General features: G+C 40.2%; 1 protein-coding gene across 1 annotated transcript; it reads right to left on the bottom strand.

Annotated features, from left to right (window-relative positions):
• Window positions 1-52: 52 nt before the first annotated feature.
• Window positions 53-23,468, bottom strand: CABYR (calcium binding tyrosine phosphorylation regulated). Its single transcript, XM_060775176.2, has 6 exons — window positions 23,354-23,468; window positions 16,243-16,425; window positions 15,996-16,049; window positions 8,977-10,179; window positions 6,568-6,708; window positions 53-175 (listed from the first exon to the last, which is right to left on the bottom strand). The coding sequence occupies exons 2-5, from the start codon at window positions 16,388-16,390 to the stop codon at window positions 6,575-6,577; spliced, it is 1,539 nt and encodes a 512-aa protein (XP_060631159.2). The 5' UTR covers window positions 16,391-16,425; window positions 23,354-23,468; the 3' UTR covers window positions 53-175; window positions 6,568-6,574.
• Between the last annotated feature and the right edge of the window lie 582 nt (window positions 23,469-24,050).

Below are 24,050 nucleotides of genomic sequence, written 5' to 3' on the forward strand. Positions count from 1 at the left end.
GTTCTCTACTACTTGGCTACTAATCCCATGGTCTATAAATCGAAATCACACAAATGAAACTCTTAGATTCAGATCACTTGCATTGTTTTATTTGCTTGTACTAGTTAATATTTTAATTAAAGATGCAGGTTTCCATTCTGGGGTGAAATGTTGGGCAGCAGTACTTCTTCTCAATCTGGGAAGGGAAAAAAAGCAACTCTGTGAAAGGCAATTTCATCCTTGAAAATAGTGGTGGGAATTGTGCAGCAATCCAGAAATGGATGATGATGATGATATTATTATTATTATTATTATTATTATTATCATTATTATCAACAACAACAACACTTTATGTGTATTCCACCCTAGCTCCCCGAGGGGACTCAGAGCAGATACACCTGGAAAATGGCTGCTAAGTCCCAGCATTTAGAAAAGTGCTACACAGAATGGACAAGGGCCAGTCCCAAAGCCATTAGAAATTGTTCCAGTCCCTTTCAAGTTTTCAGGAAGCAAAGAAATCTTTGTAACCAATGAGCAGGGATATTATATTGGCCCACACTAGGCTGGAAATGCCTGTATGAATCCCAGCTCTGCTTATAATTTATGACTTATAATAATAACAAATACAGGTTTCTCTCATGTGATCCACCTCTTGCAAAAGAATATAGAAACCCACTGTGTTCTGCATCGAACTATCTAGCCCAGTGGGTTGCTGTGAGTTTTCCGGGCTGTATGGCCATGTTCCAGAAGCATTCTCTCCTGATGTTTCACCCACATCCTATGTCAGGTATCCTTAGAGGTTGTGAGGTTTGTTGGAAACAAGGCAAATGTATTTGTGGAATGTCCAGGGTGGGAGAAAGACGAGTGCTATCGAACCTGACAGCAGTTTTCCAATGGATTGTTCATACTGTATATTATTTTCTCTACTGCCTTAGCACTGCCAATTTAGCAATTGGGCAGTTGACTCCCAATTTGAAAAACATGTCACCTGTGACGTAGTTGGAGTTTCCAATTGTGCATCCAATACTCAAGTGCTACCTCAGACTTAGATGTCACAACATTAAAAAGTGAAGTAACACAGCAGCACTTTTTAGCATCAAAAAGTGAAGTAACACAACAGAAGATTAATGCACGACGATATAACCCATTTTAAATAGGAGCGAAGAACCTTTACCTCCCTCACAGATTATATTGGATCACATTTCCTATCTTTGTTGCTGGGACTGAATGGAGATAGAATCCAACATCTGGAGAGCCACAGGATTCTCGCCCCTGCATTAAAGCATTTTTAAAGGTATCCCGAAATAAAGCTTCCTGAATGTTACATAATTAAATGTAAGAAAACTTTTTGTGGCAAATACCATATTTCCAACTATAAGTAGATTCCCACCACGAGCTGAAGAGAGAGCTGATGCATACCAGCTTTAGGGGAAGCATTTTTATATAAAAATAATGAAGCGAGAGGAGAGAACTTTGAAATGTACACAAGCAAATTAGATAGGATTTGTTAATACAGCCAAGGCAAGATTTTACAGCTTGTTAACATTAGTTTCCATTGACTGGCTTCAGCATAGAATTTAGCTACAATTCTCAGTAAGTCTAAAAAGTATGCCCTAGTTTAAGTTTTTTAAAAATCTTCTACTTTTATCTTTCACTGGCAGCAAGAAATATGAATCTGTTCTAAAGTACCTATCCATTAATATTACAATATTAAAATTCTGTGCCTCTTCATTGTAATTCTAACCCACAGTGTTCTTGGGCAATGCAAACCAAAGAAGTAAGTGCCAAAAGGTCTAGGAAGATGTGTAAAACTGAAATCTGCCTCTCAGAAACCAACTCTGCTCTAAAATAAATCATTGGAACATCTTTAGCCATTATTAAATACTTCTCATCTTTTAGGAATGCCAGCTGGAATCCTATTGGGAAATTGCAAATAAATGGCATACAGTTACAAGCCCTTAGAGACTGTGAAAGTGTCCCAAACCCTACTTACCAGTAAGCAGCCACTGGAATTGATGGGAATCCATTCCCTTGTTGATTGAGATGTGGCTGCTCAATTCCAGAGCATAAGGTGAATTTGCAACAGGTCCTTTTTCTGCCAGTTGCATTAGAGATCATTTATGGATGGTGGGAATGTTTGGCAATTGTCTCTCCACTGACAGGAGAACAGATCCCCTTGGACCTCGGCTTACTAATACAAGCATGGGGGGGGGGGGGGAGATTCTGACTCAAATCCACTATGTAGTACCATAATTAAGTTGTTTTCAATAACTCCAAATTAGAATGGTCAACAAGCGTTCATGAAAGTAGTTGTTGACAATATTACAGGGGCAAAGAGTTGGCAATATACATACTCATTATCTATGTATTTGGATTGTTGTTTACATGATTTTAATATGTTGTAAGCCACTTTGGGTCCTGTGAGGTAGAAAAGCAGGATATATATAAATAATAATAATAATAATAATAATAATTACCTCAGCTAGCAATTTTATGTACTTGGAAACAGATGGATGCACACGGAAGTTATATGTCATCTTATGGTTAAGATACCCACCATTTGGCAGTACTTTCCCATGGTGGTGGGATTGTGTGCTCCTCCACAAGTCAAGAAGCCATGTTGACTGCAACAGTGCTGCTAGGGTCTCCCATTTCAGACAGAAATTTGCTGAAGATCAAACTCAATGTGCCAAATAGTTACTGGGCAGCACAGATCTCTCAGATAACAACAAAGACACCACAGATAATGCTTGGTAATACTACACGGAAAGAAACATTGCAATTCTTTTCTAAAGATCTTTTACCATGAAAAGCTTATGATGAGACTATCCAAAATAAAATATAATAGAGTGTCAAAACATGAAATTCCTAAGTCATGGCACAGCAGAGGACAACCATGAGTAGCACTGAAGCTAGTGAAGCAACTGGACTCAAGCCGAAAGGAAGTTTAGCTGTTGATGTGCTCAGCGGTTTAAGTCTGAAGCTGCACAACACATAGGAACATGGAATGTTACAAGAATGAATGAATCAGTGAAAGATAGACATAGTAAAATACCAGTAACTGAACGTATACACATTAAAGTATTTGAGGTAAGTGAGCTAAAAGGGACAAAAGTGGGACATTTTGAATCGGATAATAAAACCGTATCATATTTTACTCAGGAATTGAAAATCTAAGAAGAAATTAAGTGGTGATGATAATGAGAGAAATAGAAAAAGCATGTAAAGGATGTAATGTAATATCTCACCAATTAAAATCAGTAAGACTTCAGGGAAGTCAAACAACATAATCAGGTTACAGACCAACTGAAGGATTTCCAAGTGGCTAGGGAGTCAGACAAGGCAACATTTTGTCATCCTGTTTCATTTATATGTAGAAGACCTACGTAAAGCTGAATTAAGACTCAGTGGAAGAAGGCATTAAAATTGGAAGAAGGAAAATCAATTTATGATATGCAGATGAACACAGAAAAGACTTGGAATGAAGAAAGTCAAGGAAGAAAATACCAAGGCAGGTTTACAGCAGAACATTAAAAAAATAATGACCACAGATGGTTTATACAACTTTAAAATAGATGATGAAGATTATGTTTTTTCATCCTTTGACTAAGTCATTAATCAAAATGAAGGCTGCAATCAAGAAATCAAAACTAGGACTTGGGAGGAAAGATATGAAGGAATTAAACCAAAGTTTTGAAGTTAAATATATAATATTACAGAGTAAATTTAGGATTGTAAATGATATAGGGTTTCTGACTTACAGGTATCGTTGTGAAAGCTGGGCAATGAAGAAAGTTACAGGGAAAAAATGAATTTATTTCAGATGTGGTGCTAGAAAAGAGTTCTATGGATATCATGGACTGCTAAAAAAAAATGAGTCCCGGAGCAAATCAAGCCTGAACATTTCCAAGAAAACAGGATGATGAAACAGAGACAGTCAGACTTTGGCCATATCATGAGAAGACATGATTCATAAGAAAAGATAATAATGCTAGAGCACAGAAAAAGAAGAAGACTGCATTACAATGGATGGATTCAGGGAAATTATATTTCTGAGTCTGCAAGACCTGAGTGGAGCTGTTGATGATAGATGGAATTGAAGGCCTCTCAATAATAGGGTCTCCATAAATCAAAGTCAACTTCATGGCAGGTAACAACAGCAAAGTTAAGCTCATCTGTTCACTCGTTTTGTATATGTAACCTACAATGAACTTCATGGGAATGAGTGCTTGGAGTTTTGTACAAGTAATTCTTGCAGGATAGTAATTTTTGTAGGTTTCTCCAAAAGATTGCCTAACTGAGTGGGGAAGTATGTATAAGCTATGTGCTGGCTGTTGTCCATCAAGTTGACTTTGACTAACAGCAACCCTACAGATGAGAAATTTCAAGAGTCCTAGTCATCAATAAATGTCAAATGCAAAATTATTTTCTCAGTGCACCAAACACTTGTTAGAAAGCTAAAATGCTAGAGAGGATGGGGTTTCTTATGGGAGGAGGGGGTGGATTTAGTATTAATTAAGTTCCCTGCCAAACAACCAATGTATAGGATAAATGGATATTGCAATTTCAGAGAGATAAATCTTTCTTGGGTTCAATGAGACATATCCTTGATAACAAGATATAACACTGCAGCCTCAACCATTTTTTCTTTTATACTTAATTTCATCTGTGAAGCATTTTGTAGCTGAAGTTCTTCAAGCAACATGCAGGACAAAACAGGATCACAAAGAGAGTAAGCACATACCATTGGACTAGAGCCAAAATCTAGGAACGCATCCTATTAAAATTGGTAGGATTTTTGTTCTGAATTAAAGGCAAACAATGCATTATTATCTAGTGATAAATCTCTGGATGGTAGGAGTAGATTGACAAAAACCTCTTTTAGTTGTTAACAATAGCAGTAAAACAATGAAGAATTAACCCCATCCACCCACACCTGAATAATACTGCTAAAATGAAGAAAACTTGGGATAACAAGCAAGGAATTTCTGTATGGAGGGACTGTGATCTGTTTGAGTTGTCAGAACAAATTTCTGGGCTCGAAAACTATTTGAGAAATCTCAGCAATCTACCATATTTACTCATGTATAACTCAAAAACTTTTTCTGAAAAACGCAACCCCCCAAAATCTGGATCGATGTATGCACAGGTCAGTGCTGGGATAGGGAACCAGTGCAAAGGGAGAAACAAGAGGATCAGGGAAGAAGCCCCTCTTGACGTGGTGGGGCAAGGAAACTGCACTCACTCCTTTGTCCAAACTGGACGGAGGCAAGGCAGTGCTCTCTCCTTTCTCATGTTCACTTTCAGAAGCAATGTAGGGAAAACCAAAGAATGCAGCAGAGGGGCAATGACCACTTTCAGTCGGAGATTACTAAAAAGCCTCTCTGCCTCTTATTAAAAATGGCTGTCACAATCTCTCTACAGAAAAGCTTATGTATTAAGCTCTGATTAAAAATGGCCACTTTTCTCCGCCATCTTGGGCTCCAAAAATGGTGAGCATTTTGCTTTTTTGGGGCTCCCTCATTAAGGCCAAAAAAAGGCGAGAAAAGAGAGAGTGCTGCCTCCTTTCTCAAAGATGGACAAGAAAGGGGTAATGATACTTTTTGCTTCTGCCTCTTGAGACTGCCTTCGCACTGGGTCACTAATAGAGACAGGTTACTTTCCCTGGTTTTCTCACACACATCCTTTATTTCAGGCTGCATTCTCATTCATTTTCCTCATTTAAATTCATTTCCCTACCTGGGTGTCTATAGACACAGACATTTTAAGATTGGCAATTTAAACCCACATTGTAATTCTTCAAATAAACAGTTCCACTGCTTCTCTTGAGCTCTTCCTTAGTATGTTTTCTCTATGTATTTTTAGAAGAAGAGGAAACTATTTGTTATGTGCCCTTAAATATTTTCCTCAACCCATGGGATATGGAGAAATCCCTAATTTCGGCCCCAAAAGCTGTCTTTGATTTTTACATATGACTGAAGCATGCATGAGAACATATAATAATAATTAAAATCATAATAAAGTGGATTGCATAAGCCAGAAATCTATTTCTAAATTGCATCAGCAGTATTTTAGTCTCATGTCATGAACAGCTTGCTAGCTTTAAAATATAAAACAAGCACAACCCATAGCCACTCTATAGATGCAGAGTTCTCAACTCCCAGGAGCACAACACTACAAAAATAACACGCTTGCCACAGAGGCACCTTTCCTATTAGTAACTTTCACACCAATTGTCTTTTGAAACACAAGACTGTTTTTAAAAATTTTTGGGTGCTTCCCATGAGAGAAATCCTGAAAATCATTCTATCTCTAGAGTGTCTGTTGCAAATGATCAAGAATATGGCCCATTATAAAATAACTCTGAATTTAAAATAGCATAAAAGAGCATGCAATTTCCCAGATGTACATGAACCACACCTCCCATCATTCCTGTGATGGAAATTACAGCCTAACATCTTAAGGGACATGTATGATCCCGTTTACATTTGAGTACCTAAATCAGCTCCGTAAATTGCCCCTATTTGTTACTCACAGTCACAGCTGCTTACCTCTTCATCAAGGCCATTAACTTGTTTCTAGACTTACCTTTACTCTATTCTGTCCTGCGTACTGAAGCAGTAGTAAATGTGATTTCTCCTGCTATCCCATAACTGCCTGCAAAGGGTGCTTTATCCCCAGCGCCAGAGCCCTTCTTCCCAGCCATCACATCTTCCAGTGGTATGGCAACTGAAAGAAAAACTGGTGTTGGAGGCCTGCCGCTATCCTGTGTCGAGTTAAAATTGGGGTTGGCCACTTTCGGATCTGCTGGCCTGGCGACTGGCACAGGGATGGTAGCGAACCTCCTCACATTACCAGCAGCATCTGGCTGTGTGAGGACAGTGTGGCCAGGGAGAGGTTTCCAGTCCTGTTTATTCTGAACAGAAGAGCCCACTAAAATGAAAGGTGGTGCACTTCCCTTCTTCCCATCTTCCATCATCACATAAGTTGGAGAGGACACTTGTGGTGGATGGCCTTGCTGTATCATCTGCGGCTGTAGATACTGCGGTTGGTCTTTACCACTAGATATGAATAGGGTTGCCTGGGGAACAGGCGCACCAGTTCCAACAGGTGGAAGGGGTGGTTGAAGTGGTGGTGACTTACGACCTTGTTCGTTCAAATCAGTTAGACAATAGAGAGTCCACACATTAGAATATGGTGGTGGCTGTCCTGGTTCGCTTGTTGCCATGGCTATAAAATAAAAATTTGAAAGAAAATTTGCTGGCATGAAAGTCCATCTACTAGGATGCATGAACTGCAGTCATACTGTATATCTTTACACGTAACTCTATGCCGCAAGAGGACACATGTTACAGAGAGGAGAGAGTCCCTGAAGAACAGAGACTTTGGCATGGCTGAAATGTAGGAACAGCAACAATTGTTGCTAATAGCAACAGAACTTGCATTAAGAGCAAAAGAGGCTTTTCTCTTGATTTTACAGGGTGGATCAAGCTTATTTCATCTCCTAGCGGTCACTCGATGGAAACCGAAATAAATTGTCAAAGATATGTTTTCTCTTCAGTTGAGTATATATCTTATTTATTTACAGTTCCAAGTGCTCCAAAAAACAGATGTGGAAAATGTGTGCCAATTGCACGTCTTACTTCTGCTGCAACACCATTGTTTCTCCTCTCCAGCCATGCCAGCCTTTTTCTGCCCTTCAGCATTCTCTCTTCTGTAACATGCCTTTATACTTCACCTACCTACTTCCCTAACAGGATATGACTGGATCTGGGGGAAGTATACGATCCTAGGGAAGAATCAGGCCAGGTCATTGGGGAAAATGCAGTTAGGAGACCTTCTCCAGCTGAGAACAGGGGTGAACAATTCACTTGCTATTAAAAAAGTGACATAAATGGAAGAGGCCATATTGCAAAATGAAAACCAGGCCTCCAACATTAGTCCATTCCCTGTAGATGAGCTGGAGAAGGAGGGACCTAATGGGACAGCCAGGCAACCACCACCATTTGTTTTAAATGCAAATACCTACATTAGTGTCACGGCTAAGAATCCTTCTCAGAGGTGGGGAATTGGTGATCTTCCAGCTGCTGTTGGATCACAACTCCATCCTCTCTAGTGAGAGAGACAACAGTGAGCGCTGGTGGGAGTTGTACTTCAACAGTATCTGGGAGGCTACCCACTCCTCACCTGTGGTTCAAATGTTTGATTTAAAAAAAAAAAGCTACAGTCACCACATCACTTACCCTTAGTTGCTATGAGCACATAGAGAAATTTGGTTCAAGAAGTATAGTGTACTGTGAGAAAGGTTTAAAACAGTGTTTCTCAACCTTTGACTTTTACACTTCAACTCCCAGAATCCTTGGCCATCTGCCATGCTGCTGGGTCTCTTGGAAATTGAAGTCTAAAACCCCTGGAAAAACAAAGGTTGAGAGACACTGGTTTAAACGGAGACCAAAAAATGTTACTTTATTTGCCCCAGAACTTGTTTGCTGAGTGTTGCCCTACTCGATCTATTTACAGATAATAATACAAGACTTGTGATAGGGACAGACAATACTCTTGCAATGTAAAGTTATGAGGCTTACTCACAGTCAACTACACAACTGGAAGCAAAAATTCCTTATGTGCACATCCCATTGAGGCAAGTGGAGTGGGACCTGTAACTCCCCTTATTTGCCTCAGCCATGTACTGACATGAGTATTTGCATTTAAACACTTAAGGACTAAGTCCAATGCTGATCCCAACAAGAGTAGATTCACTGAAATGACTGAGATTTACTTAGATTAATAAGTCCTGTTCTTTTGAGCAAGTCTCCTCTAGCTGGGATTAACATTGGCCTTAGGCGCAAAGCTCCAGTCCTCAAAATACTTTTCTAGTACAAGTCCTACTGGTTTTAGCAAGACTTGCACCAGTGCAAGCACATTTGAGGAGATGGAGCAGTTTGCTACTTACAGAGCTACAGTATTACTAAAACAGAAAGAGCTCAACTTTCTTACCTGACATAATTAAACCTGGGTCAGCTGATTTCAGTTGCTCTGGAGTATCCATCCTGTTAGGGTCACATTCTGCATCATCTGCAGATGGATCTAGAATGCTAGACAACTGGCCTGCATTTAGTTTAGCTGTTAGAGGATCTAAGAGACATGCTACTGTGTCTACGAAGGGAATGACTATCTGCTGTGGAAACTGCTCTACATAAGGCGGTGGTAGGGGCTCTCCACCAGCCTCAGGGTCATCATCGCACATGGGTGTAAGATGTATATCGGATGTGAGCTCAATTTCGCTCGAACAAGTCTCAGCTTTCAATGGGTCTTTATCGGGAGGAGGTGGTGGTGCTGGCGGGGGTGGCTGTTCTTCTAAAAAGGGGTCTGGGGCATCGGGATCTACTGCGTCAGCATCAGCAGGTGGTTGCTCAGCCTGACTGCCTGAGAAAGCTACTTCCCCAGGGACGGAGGAATGACTCTGAGTGGCTGACCCAGCCCTGAGAGAGCGCGCTGAACCCACAGGTGCCATTTCGGCTGGGGCAAGTTCTGCTTCTCCTTCTGCTGGGAAAGATGCTTCTTCTTCCAAAGCTGGTTCTACCGGGGCAGGTTCGGGTTCGGGTTCGGGTTCAGGTTCGGGTTCAGGCTCAGGCTCAAGCTCAGGTTCAGGTTCAGGTTCAGGTTCAGGTTCGGGCTCAGGTTCAGGTTCGGGTTCGGGTTCAGGTTCAGAAATGGGTTCGGGTTCAGGTTCGAATTCGGGCTCAGGGGCAGATGCAGGCTCTGCTGGTGCAGGTTCTGCAAGTGCTTCAGGAGCTACATTATTCTCTGAATTGTGAGATGATGTAGGAAGGGTCTGCACTGAAATTGCCACATCCTTCAATTCAGGTTCAGAACTAACAGTTTCAACGTTACCTAGCATCTGTGCAGCTAGCTGGGCTGGATCAGCAGGGACATAGGCAAGTCCAGCTCCCTTTTCATCCCCAGCCTTGTCTAGAAATTCACCCACACCCGATGGGAATTGGGTTGTCTTGGTGCTCAGTTCACGCAGAGGTTCTTCATTTATCTGGTCCTCTTCAGTGTCAGTTGATTTCTCTTTTCGTTTGGGTTCACCATGCATTGGTACCGTTTCCAAGTCTGGACGAAATGCATCTCCAACATCGGCCCTTTTGGATCGGGGCACTTGTGCAGCTGTGGCTGTTCCTTCAGCCCATCCTTCCACTGCAGAGCAAGAAATATGAATAAAGTCAATGGGCTTTTGTCTTAAACCCTGAGAAAGGAACTTTTGGTCCTCCAGACACTCTGGAATACAAATCCTCCAATGCCTTCTCATTGGCCATGCTAACAATCACTTGTGAGAATTGAAGTCCCCCCTAAAATAAAATAAAAATTGCCCCCGAAAGCCCTTTAGGGAACATGTGGGTCTCCGTAATTCATTTTGAGGCAAGAAAAGTTTTTTTAATGCAGTTTTTATCTCCTGGGGAGGGGATTCCAAATGTGTGGTCAAGAGGAGAGCAAAACAATTTTTTAAAGAATTATTTTGAGGGGGGGATGACCCTTGAGTTGCAAAAATAACACTGGGGGAACACATGTCCCACAGGCTGCACTTTGCCTGCCCTGATATAGAGAAATAACAATGAAAAATTACCACCTTAGCAGACCAAAAAGCTCCTTGCTCCCTGATTTAAAGAAGATATAGTGTTACTCGGAACTACTGTCTGCCAAATCTAATTTGAAAGTTTACTGAATTTATGTATAAGAGAAGAGTCAATAACTTGGTCAACATGGAGCCAAAGCTACGTTGTTTTATATACCCAAGCATCTTAAATATATTATTATGGGAATTCATTAGAGTCCCATAGGCATTAAATGTATTTATGAATTAGATAGTACATAGTGAATTAGATGGTACTATTGATACATATATCTGAAAGTGGTTGAACAAATATATACAGTTCCTCATACATGGCTCTGTTTCAAACTGGAGAACCATTTTAGGAGCAATTCCATGTGGATTCAATTCTAGGCACTGGGCTGATTACAATTTTTATGAACGGCTTGGTCAACATACTAGAGGGGATGCTAATCCAATTAGATGGCATAAAGAAGGAAGTATAATTTAGCTTACAGAATATTGAATGTATTCAAAACAATGTTGATCTGCTGATGGGGATGGGAGTTGTAATCTAAAATGTCCAGAGTTCCTTATTCCTGCTGCACAGAAACTGCACAGACACTTTTACTAGACGGCCCAAGTGAGAACATGGTGAATCAAGGAAGCCAAGAATGCAAAAACTATCCAATATAGCACCTTCCTCTTGTAATAATGTTCTTACACTCCTATTTATGTATAGCCTTTTAGGCTTCCATTGTCATATATGTGAATACAATACAATAATGTATTTTAGGTAAGCATTCCCTGAACTGAGTGAAGTAACAAGATAACAAACAAAATGGTTCATCCCACTGTGAATGAAAAAACATTAAAACTAGTAATTACAGAGAACCAAGTGCATCCAAAATGTAAAAGGGAGGCAGGAAAATGTAAGGCAGAAAGATCATTTCAAGCTAAGCAGCATGTAGGATATTTTTTTAAAACAAATTCAGCTCAAAAACATTTCATCCAATACCTGGCTAAGGAGTCTAGAAAACAATGGTTGTGTACAGTCTTACATAGAACTTGAAGGCTTTATAGGATTTTTTACCACAACACCCACAATTCCCTAAGCGGCACGGCCTGTGACCATGAAAACTGGTGAAACATTAATATTGGTAATAATGGTTGGAAGCACTTGGAGTTGCAGTCCAACCATCTCTGACGGGGCACACTTCGTCCACTTTTATGTCATAGATAAGTTAAGCCCTAATTATTATAATGTGGTTACTCTAAATATGATTTAAGTCTGGTTCTACCATATATAATTCAGACAGAATACCATCCATTTAAAAAGTAATCTCTTGATATTCTGGTTTTATATTATGACCTTGCAAAGAATAATGGGCTTGATAGGAAAAAAGGGAAAGGCAATGCTTAAGCAGCATTGCCTTGAATGAAAGGCATCCTAGGGACCTCTTGTGGTGGAAAGAAGCTAGCAACACAACACAGGTGTTTACAAAACAAACCCAAAAGAAGGACAAGGAGAGATCAAGCACACATGGCTTGTGAAGAAAAGGCAGTGTCTATGTGACCCTTCTTTAACCTGTTAACATAGCATCCAGATGCTTGGGATCTCAATTCCCAAGATCCTTCATTAACTATTAGCTATAAGAAGGCAGAAATGAGTCCATAAGCTACATTGAGGCTAGCTAGGATGAATAAATTTCTAGCATATGCTTTTATGAACTCAGTCTGCCTCATTGGAAGCATTAACTTCATTAGCTGGATCTCAGGGGATCCCTCTGGGCAGCTAAACCAGGAAATCCCAATTGGATGGTCCCCCACGAGGGTTTGCTCCAGGGGCAAACCAAGAATGGTCACCTTGAAAGTCCCTGAACAGACTCAGAAGTGGAGTGGGCAGAACAAAAGGCAATCTGGCAAAATGGCACTACCTAAAAGAATCCTCCACCTTGTGCAACTGCGGAGCAGAACAAACAACTCAGAACCTGTATGCTTGCCCACAATGCCCTGCCTCATGTACAGAGGAAGAATTGTTTAAAACTACAGACAATGCGGTCGCTGTTGCCGGGTTTTGGTCAAAAATTATTTAGCCGCTTGTGCTCCTTCTATTTCTATCAGTTTTATACTTGTGTATGCAATGCTTTTGATACAAAATAAATAAATAAAAGCTGGATCTCAAAGTTGTTTCCCAAAACATCCATGTGCTGAAGAAACTATTATAAATCTGATTAACATCACAGTGATTTTAAAAATATTTATTTATTTATTTATGTTATACCCCACTTTTTCTCTCTAAAAAAGAGACTCAAAGCAGCTACAGAAAAACCAATACAATACAACTCAAAACCTAAAAATATACTAACATTACAATAGGATTAAATATTAACAGCATTAAAAGTAAACCATTGAAACCAATTAAAAATCTATTTATATGCTAAACTGAATAGCAAGATTCTAAACTCTTCCCAAGAACTGGACTAGAAAAAAACAGAGCAAAGAAAAGGAGGAAAGATTGCTAGAAGGCCAAAAAGGATAAAGTTGCAAGGAGGAGCCTCATTTCTAGGTGAAAAGGCGGGGATAAATAAAGACTAATAAAGGATTAGTTCATTCTTTGTGACTGAGACAGAGGCTGGCATTGACAGAATCATGGCTATGAGTACAATGAAGGAGGGTTTTAAAACTCAATATGGATAGATGTCAACATTGATATTGCCACAATTTATCTAGGAGAATTCCTTGTGATTATAGCTACCAAGAACAAAAATACTTTTCCTTAGAGGACGACAAAGCTATATGTGAAGATTCAGTAAAAAATAAACATGTGCCCTATTTTGAGATCCAAAAGGACTAAGAAAGATGAAAAACACCAAACACTATTTTTTACATGTTATTAACATGCATAACTTGAAAGATTATTTTTACATATTAAACATATAACCTCAGCAGTAGGCTATAGTGGGGAGTCCTTAGGAGTTGCAATCCAAAAGAGTAACTTCTTCAGAGCTCAACTAATGTTTATCAGAGTCTTTTGCAGCAAAAATCAATAAAGTTCTGTTGGAGGCTTAAAATGAATGGGCTTATTATAGCACAGTGCATCCTGGATCCTAGTCTACAAATGCTGATGCTACAGTAAGAATGAGTTTTTAAGAAGCCAAGTGCTTATAGTTAATAATTTTAGGAGCTCTGTTCTAAAGATCACATTTTGACTTTTTGCTGCTTTACGTCTGCTAAGACTGCACCATCATGCTAGTGTGCAACAACACTACCACATTTTCCTGAAAATAAGACCGGGTCTTACATTAATCTTTGCTCCAAAAGATGCATTAGGACTTACTTTCAGGAGGTGTCTTATTTTTTCATGTACAACCATCTACACTTCTTGTACAAAAATCTATATTTATTCAATTTTTTTTGTCATGTCAGAAGTTACTTCTGGTGTGAGAGAATTAACCATCTGCAAGGACGTTGCCCAGGGGACGCCCAGATGATTTTGATGTTTTTATCATCCTTGTGGGAGGCTTCTCTCATGTCCCCGCATGAGGAGCCGGAGCTGATAGAGGGGGCTCATCCGCCTCTCCCTGGATTCGAACCTGCGACCTGTCGGTCTTCAGTCCTGCCAGCACAGGGGTTTAACCCACTGCGCCCCCGGGGGCTCCTATTTATTCAAATACAGTCATGTCATTTTCTTCTGGAACATTGTCATAATATTATGTCAATAATATTATTTATTTATATTTAATTATATATTAATATAATTATTTGATAATTCAATACAGATGCCATGTGTTGCAATGGATGTACTACTGGTAAATGCGCCCATTTAGCTGGTGATCTTTACTGGGGCTTATTTTTAGGGTAGGGCTTATATTATGAGTATCCTGAAAAATTATGCTAGGACTTATTTTCCAGCTAAGTCTCATTTTAGGGGAGGCAGGGTATGTATAGTTCTGACTCCCTGGCTATTGACTGGTTACAATGCAGTGGGCTAGGTAGGCTGTTCTTAGCTAAAAGTGCAGCCCATTGCACCTGATATTCATTAATCCACGAACTAACAAAGGGTGACCCTGGTGAGCTTCCAAGAAGAGATGGGATATGTTACCTTTAGGATATTAGGACATATAATGGATCCCATTCTTTATTTATGAGAATATTTATACCAAATGATCTCAGGTAAAATCAATACTAGCAGATTAAAACAGTAAAAATAATTTTAATAGACATATTGAACAAGTTAGAACAAATTCAAAGATTTAAAATAGTTTTTTTAAAGTTGTGCAACTGCTTGTGTTTGCCTATTTCCCAACAGCAGCCTATTTTCTGGAAGGGAGGTCTGTGTGTCCTTGTGAAAAAAAAAGCTGGCCTAGGGACCACATTGACACAATCTTCAGAAAGGCACAGCTGCTTGTATAATTCTGTATTTTTATGCTAGTTTACTGTCTTAACAGGATTCAAGATCATGTGCTGTTGTTATTCTTGGAGCTGTCTAAAATATATAAATATATCACTGAGGTCACAATCTAAATGGGAAATTGGTGCAATCCCTTCACCCCCTGGCCCCAGGACCATTTTTCAGCTTAAAATTCACCCCGCTATTTTTATTATTTATAGGAAAAGGCTGGCAGGAAAGAGTTAGTGCAGAAGTGGAAAACAACCCCTGCACTACATATCACATTTATCCTATGAATCACAGCCACAGCAAGTACTATAATGGCATTTCAGGTACAAAATATTAATAAACACATTAAAATTATTAATATAATTATTGCGGTATTCTACATAACATATAATTCCACCAAGAAACTACAGGTAGTCCCCCAATTACAAACATCCGATTTACAAATGACTCATAGTTAAGAAAGAGGGATGAGAAATAGGAAGCAAGACAAACCAGCACTCAGAAGGGAAATTCACTCCTGAAACAGGTATCATGGGGAAAAGGTGCATCTACTTTCTCACCAATTCTTGTTTCCGCAACAAGCCATTTTTTTTTTCAAAATCCAATTATCACAGGGACAGAAAGTGCAGGGAAATCTTCTGAACAGGCGAATAGGCAACAAAGCAGACACCACAGGGGTATTAACCCTTCCCTAAGCTATCCAAAGCTTTTCTCTCTCTCTCTCTCTCTCTCTCTCTCTATATATATATATATATATATAGGGGGAGTTACACTTTTAAAATGCCCCTGTTCTGACTTACATACAAATTCAACTTAAGAGCAAACCTACTGAGCCTATTCTGTCTGTATTCATATTCTGCAAATTTCCTACCTCTAGTGATGTAAAATTATCTCACCAGATATACACAAAATATTAATAAATATATTAAAATTATTAAAATTAATAACATAATAATTGTTGTTGTTCTTTGGCATAATATAAAATCCAACCAATAAAGTATTTGTATTCTGCTAATTTCCTACCTCTCGTGGCATGAAATTCTCTCACCAGATCTTTAATGTCCAAATTAGGATGTTCTGGAGGGGAAAATAGGGGAGAGAAACATTAATATAAATCATCATAAGATTTGGCTTTCAAAAGCCATAAATAAGTTGTTATGAACAATGAAGCCATCATAACGATGCTACCACAATAACGGCAAAAATGCTCTATGAATAGATATTTAACTTTTTTTTAAAAGTAAAACCATAGAGAAAGCAGAAAGCAAACCTTCTCGAAAAAGTATCAGCTCCCTGAAATAGATAGCAGCAAATTCAGTGATGTTGGGTGGACTGGCCTTGAGAACAGCTCTGCTGACTCCCTCAAGTAGTGTCTTCAGGCCATAAGGCACCACCATCCTGGGCTTCGCAGTATGCATTGTTGCCCGCTGAAGACAAAACTGCAATTGCAAAACTGGAAGGAAAGGAAATTGGTTGAAGGAGGAAGACTATTGTCACTGAGGGGGACGGGGGGCGGGGGGGGGGCGGAGAACATGGCTCAGAAATGTTACTCTTTGAACAACAATTCTGACATTCCCTTGTCAGAGCTCTGCTCTAGTCCAAAATGGATTCATGTCATAATTTATTTCATCCATAAACTGTCTTTCCTTTCATGCTCTGGCTCAATTTGGCACCAGCACTACACTAATACAAGTATATTAAATAAAACCTATACACAATATGGAGAATTTGCTGTTTTGACTTTTGCAGATTTAATTATTTATGGATTGATTAAAATATTCTCCAGGAACTATAATGACTTGGGTCAACTTCCTCCATTAATGCTGCAGGACATAGAGAACTGGTTCTCAATCTTTTCTCCTTCAGGTGTTTTAGATTTCAACTCCCAGAAATCTCAACCAGTTTACCAGATGTTTGGAATTGTAGGATCTGAAGACCAAAGGATTGGGAATGCTGACTTCGAGAAAACGTATCTCTAGGAATCTGTATGTCCTGCAGTGTGATTCTGTGGTCAGCTTGATCATAGAATCATGCTGAAAGACCTAGAAATTACTAGATGGGTTCTCTCACATTAAAAAAATCCCAACATATTCATTTCCTCACTTTTATGGGGGACCTTTGCTTCTAACTACAGAGAATGTGGAGGGTTGACGGTGGTACTCATTTCTGTAAAATATAATTTTACAGAACTGACAGCTGTAGTTGAACACAGAGTTCATAAAAAAGCAAGAACGGTAAAATTACATAGATTGCTTGTTGTTTCAAGATTGTGGTCATTTTTGTAAATGCTCTAAGATTATCCTGGGCAAGTGACAATGCACAATCTCCCACCTACCCTAAATTCTTAAGCTATTCAGATTTTCCCTATGATGGCCACTACCATCATTTTACCACCTTAGCCATTCAACAACGTATGTAACTGAAGAACTTAAATTGTATTATTTTACAGCAGAGGTGGGCAACACTGAACCTTCAGATGTTGAACTGTCAATATAACCAATGATAAAAGATGGTGGGATTACATTCAGAGGGCTAAAAGCATGCCTCTCTGATTCCTATATAAATATTAAAATAGAATTAAACCTGTAAGTTTGTTAAAATCATTTAAAAAACTTAGAAACTATTCAAATAATAAAAGAACTATAAAACAGCCCTGGCCCCACAACATAAAGATACTATAAAATGCACAATGGGCATGTTCACTTGAGTTTTAGGGTGTGAATGCCGCATCATATGAATGCTTTCACTGGCAAAACAGATGCAACAACTGGGCCATATATATTCTCTTTATTTCCATTTTCACTCACAATTAATTATTTTGCCCTTTCTTCTGGCAAAGGTCTAAGCTAGGCATCTTTATACAAAGCAGATGTTGTTGGTTCAGTGGTAAGTACTGCCTTAGTTATTTTTGCATTCCTCTTGGGGCAATAATATGAATCACATTTACTACAAAATGTTCCGTGGAACTCAATTATCTAAAATAATGTTACCATTCAAGGGAATAATTTGGCACTCAAACACAACCAACTTGCCTTTGACATTGACAATATAAATGTCTGTTTTCTGAAAACAGAGTTATGGATCTTAAATATGGATGAACAGACTGGTAATGGGAAAAATGCATATGAACATTTTCAAAGGCCATTTACTGGGTATGAAAGGTTCTATTAGGATTTTCTCTCCGGTCAAAATGACAATATGGTAGTGCTTTACAAATAGTAAAAAGCCTCTGATGGTTCCACGAGCACAAACTTTTGTCATGCACAAAACTATGATAAATATTGTGCATAAAATTATAGTTATGTGAACAAGGTGCACACGAAACATTCATGACTTGGATCCCATCTCCAAAATATTTTATGAAGTATGCATATGCAAACACAGGTATCCCAAATTCTGAAATAAATCCAAAATACTTCTGGTCCCAAACATTTCAGATAAGGGATATTCGAACATATCCAACCATTTTTTTCCATTCTAATATACTAGATCTCAGGTATTAAGAGATACACTTTAATCCATAGTCCATGTGATGAAATAATGATCTTTTCCCTCTCAAACCACAGGCGACTCTTGAAATACTGGCACTGAATATGGACTCTTTAGCTACCAAACAGCCATATAAATTGATCTATCCTCTATCCCATTCAATAATTACACTAGCACTATTAATAACCATCTACACTATATAATTAAGGAAATTTGACACCACTAACTGCCATGGCTCAATACTATGGGATCATGAGGTCTGTAGTTTGTTGATTCACCAACACTCTTGGACAGAGAAGACTAAAGATAATGTGAAACACTCACAGTTCCACAACCTTGAGACATGGCAGTTAAAATAGTCTCAAACTACATCAGTTCTATGGTGTTGATTCCCCCTAAGTCTGGTAAGTATAGGAAAGTGGGTCATTGTCATAGAAGGAAGCTGTCTTATACTGAGTCAGACCATTTGGTCAACCTAACTATGTAATTTATGTTAACTCTGACATACATGATTTTTCAGGAAAGTTTCATGTAGGACTTCCTCCAATTTGGAGATCTCTTGTATTATTTATTTAGTACATTTCTATACCGCTCCCTCAGCCTTCCGGCGATTCAAGGTGGTTTACAAGGCAAGAATTCAATGCCACCAAGGACACAATTACAATATACAATATAAAAAACATCAGCAACCATAAAATCAAACATTATAATGAAACATACTTCAATCGATAATCATTAAAACAATGTCCAGTTCCGCTATATAGTTATTCCATCATTATATCCGTTACTCCATATTTTCAAATGCCCGTTCAAATAGCCATGTCTTAAGATTCTTCCGGAATGATAGGAGCGATGAAGCGGATCTAATCTCCCTAGAAAGGGCGTTCCATAGCCTAGGGGCCACCACTGAGAAGACCCTGTCTCTCATTCCCGCCAACCGTACTTGTGATAATGGCGGGACCAAGAGCAGGGCCTCTCCAGATGATCTTAAAGTCCTTGCAGGTTCATAAGGGGAGATTCAGACAGGTAAGTTGGGCCAGAACCATGTATTCATTCCCTAGTGCCTTTACATCCAAAATTTAACTAGGCCCAACTCTGCTTAATTTCCAGAACACCACATAATATATGTCAGTGAACTTCACACATTACTATGAATAATCCTAGGGTGAATTTATACCAGGAATGGGCAAATTTCAGCCCTACAGGTGTTTTGGGCTTCAACTCCCACCTACCGGCTGTTAGGAATTGTGGGAGTTGAAGTCCAAAACACCTGTAGGGCTGAAGTTGGTCCATTATTTATTTATTTATTTCAAGTATTTGTATCCCGCCCTTCTCAACCCCCAAAGGGGACTCAGGGTGGTTTACAGCCACCAATAATTCAATGCCCCCCATATACAAACAGATAAAACAACAGTTACAAAATAGGTAAAAAAATAATTTAAATTAAAAACCATTTAAAATAGTGCAATTGAATTTCCTGAGCTATACTGGAGAATTAATGTAGTCTGGCATCAGTTTAAACTGCTATGGCTCAATGCTATAGAACAACAGGAATTGTAGTTTTATGATGTCTTTCTTTAGCCTTTTCTGCCCAAAACTGCACCTGGTGCCTTACCAAACTACAACTCCTAGAATTCCATTGCATTGAGCCACACCAGTTAAAGTGGTGTCAAACTGTGTTCAATCTACAGATGCACCCTGGATTCCTATTCTCTATACTGGTGCAAAAGAGAATGGCAGGCACTACTCATTATCTCCAATAAGTGTTAGGAATAAGTGAGTGAGGAAGAGGAACAGCATGACCCAAACGGATCAACTAATATGAACCTTTTAAGCTCATCAGGCGAAACATTTCATGGGACTGTCTAGTTCCCCTAAAGGAGGTTTCAAAAGACACCCCTTGGGGAGAAGAGAGATGGCAAAGTAATACTGGAAGTCTGTTTTTTAGTTGTTGATCCCAAATGAAAGGCATCACACCCCAGGAAATATCATTTCGGAACATTGGTTTTCAAATCTCTCCTTGCTTAAGGCAGAACAACTAAAGTCTTGAAGATGTGGGGAGGTCATATAATCTCACAGACACTAAAGTTGGTATAAATATGCCTCTATAGTAAAAGGCAAGCCTCAGATATTTCATATTCATAAATACTTGTTCTAGTTCTCTGCTCATTTATTTTGAAACATAAAACATATGGCCAGTGCTTCTAATATTTGATCGTTTTAAGATCTGACTTTTGTCTCTCTTGCGGGAAGTCTATACCTTTTGCTCATTCTCTTATTTCATAACCCGAAACGCTATTATTGCAGAGTGGGCCCATTTAAACCATGGGGATACTCTAAAAGTTTTTGGACAGCAGCTTTCATAAGTGTTCACCATTGGCTGTACTGGCTGAGGCTGATGAGAATTGCAGTCCAAAAACATCTGGAGTGCCAATACTGTCTATCCAGTAGGGAGTATATTGGACTTTTTCAAACGTAAATATGGAAAGCATTGTTGCTGTTGTGCGCCTAATCAGGGTTTTCTGTGGCTATGAGAATGCGACTCAACCAAGATAATGCATTGAGTTTCCACAGCTGAGTGGGGAAATGAACCCTGGTGTCCACAGTCATGTGGTGCATCTACACAAGGCATGGGCAAACTTCGGCCCTCCTCCAGGTGTTTTAGACTTCAACTCCCACAATTCCTAACAGCCTGCTGTTGGGAATTGTGGGACTTGAAGTCCAAAATACCTGGAGGATCAATGTTTTCCCATGCTTGATCTTCACTGTAGAATAAATGCTATTTGATGCCACTTTAACTGTTATGGCTCAATGCTATAGAATCCTGGGAAATGTAATGACAAGGTCTCACCAAAACTTCATCTCCCAGGATCCCATAGTTTTGACCCACAGCAATTAAAGTGGTGTTAAACTGCAGTCACCAAAGACCATCAGAAAACATATATTTCTGATGGTTTTAGCAATCCCTTTGGCAGAGAAGGCTGAAGATCTTTCTGCCTGTCCTTTTCCTTTTTGAAAACAGATGGCAAATCCTTCCATCAAAAGCCCTCCTCCTGGGGAGGGTTATTTCTGAGACTCCAAGCAGGGAGGGGAGAGCAGGCATGCTTGACGCATGGCAGTGTAGTACTCATGTGCAAGCAAGGGAGAATGTGTGAGGTTGGAGGGAGGCGCACAGCAGCGAGTCCCTGCAGGCATGGGGGTTCTGTGTGGGAAGTTTGACCCAATTCTATTGTTGGTGAGGTTCGGAATGCTCTTTAATTGTAGGCGAACTATCAATCCCAGCACCAACTCCCAAATATCAAGGTCTATTCTCCCCCCCCCCCCCCCAAACTCCACCAGTGTTCTCATTTGGGCATGTTGAGTATTCGTGCCAAGTTTGGTCCAGATGTATCATTGAGTCCACAGTGCTCACTGATGAAGGTGAACTACAACTCCAAACTCAAGGTCAATGCCCACCAAACCCTTCCAGTATTTTCTGTTGGTCATGGGAGTTGTGTGTGCCAAGTGTGGTTCAATTCCATCATTGGTGTTTAGAATGCTTTGATTGTTGATGAACTATAGATCCCAGCAACTACAACTCCTAAAGGACAAAATCAACCTCCCTCAACCCCACCAGTATTCAAATTTGGGCGTATTGTGTATTTGCCCAGTGAACATATTCCTCTATATCATAGAATCATAGAAGCTGGAATATTGCATTCAAAGCACCCCTGACAAATGGCCATCCAGCCTCCATTTAAAAGCTTCCAAAGATAGCCATGTATAAATATGTGAAAAGAAGCCACAGGGAGGAGGGAGCAAGCTTGTTTTCTGCTTCCCTGGAGACTAGGACACGGAACAATGGCTTCAAACTACAAGAGAGGAGATTCCATCTGAACATGAGGAAGAACTTCCTGACAGTGAGAGCCGTTCAGCAGTGGAACTCTCTGCCCCGGAGTGTGGTGGAGGCTCCTTCTTTGGAAGCTTTTAAACAGAGGCTGGATGGCCATCTGTCAGGGGTGATTTGAATGCAATATTCCTGCTTCTTGGCAGGGGGTTGGACTGGATGGCCCACAAGGTCTCTTCCAACTCTTTGATTCTATGATTCTATAAGGAGCCTCCACCACACTCCGGGGCAGAGAGTTCCACTGCTGAACGGCTCTCAGATATTTACATTACAATAATAACAGTAGCCAAATTACAGATACGAAGTAGCAACAGAAATAAGGTTATGGTTGGTGGTCTCCACAATATGAAGAACTGTCTCAAGGAGTTGCGGCATTAGGAAGGTTGAGCAACAACGAATTCTTGATGGATACAATCCAGTATTCTTGTTCATACATTCCTCAATGTATAGACTGATTTCTGTGACATATGATGATAGCTTGAAAAAGGGACAGGAGAAGAAAGGACTCTGGACTCCTTTTGAGCAGGAGCTCAAGCCCAGTCCCTCCACAAGGTGCATCTAGACTTTGACACCACTTGGAACTGCCATGGGAGTTGTAGTTTGGTGAGGTAGAGGAGGCTTAAGGCTGTGTTAAAGTACAACTCCCAGGATTCCAATGCATTGAGACATGGCAGTTTAAGTGGTATCAAAATAAGAGTGTAGTGCAGGCATGGGCTAACTTGGGCCCTCGAGGTGTTTTGGACTTCAACTCCCACAATTCCTGGCCTCAGGCCCCTTCCTTTTCCCCCTCAGCCGCTTAAGCGGCTGAGGGGGAAAAGGAAGGGGCCTGAGGCCAGGAATTGTGGAAGTCCAAAACACCTCGAGGGCCCAAGTTAGCCCATGCCTGGTGTAGAGGTACCCACAGACAAGGCCCAAAAGCATCCTCGCCCTCTCTGTTCCTCCTTGAGCCGTCGAGGAGGCACTCTCGCTTTCTCTGTCCTTCTAGCCTCTGTGGAAACACGCCAACCTTTTTTTTTCCTCCCGCTTCTCAACCATACAAAAGACTTCGCTCCTCGGCAGCGCTAACGCTTCCTCCTCGCCCCTTGCCGGAGCCTCCTCTGAGGCGGCACGCGAGAGCGGCCCGCCTTTTATACCGGCGGGGTCTTGGTGGGCGGGGCCAGAGCGCGTGCCTTTGTGACGTCACAGAGGCAGAGCGGGATCCGCAGCAAAGGAAGTGGGCGTGGCCTGAGGTGTCCTTTTGTTGTGTTCCTCTCCTGCAGGGAGGCTCCCTCAATGACACTTGCTTTGAACAGCCATGCATGGCTCAAGGCTATGGAACAATGGGAGTTGTAGTTTGGTCACTCACTGCGAAAGAAAGCTAGAGCTTCCAAAACTAGATAGTAGTGAGCCATGGCTAGTTATAGTGGATGTAAACCTAACCCTTCTGTGCCTGATTCAGCCTCCTGGGCTTTCTAGTTGCTTGAAGACCGCCGTTTCAGGACGATGGAAATTATAGTCAACACATTGTAGCAATAGGTGCTTCATAAACAACACTATGTTATGCCCCCGGTGGTGCAGCAGGTCAAACCACTGAGCTGTTGAACTTGCTGACCAAAAGGTCAGTGGTTTGAATCTGGGGAAAGGAATGAGCTCCTGATGTTAGGCCCAGCTTCTGCCAACTTAGTTCAAAAATGCAAATGAGTAGATCAATAGGTACTGCTTCG

Source organism: Anolis sagrei, chromosome 4 (assembly GCF_037176765.1).
Source record: "Anolis sagrei isolate rAnoSag1 chromosome 4, rAnoSag1.mat, whole genome shotgun sequence".
NCBI classification, from domain to species: Eukaryota; Metazoa; Chordata; class Lepidosauria; order Squamata; family Dactyloidae; genus Anolis; species Anolis sagrei.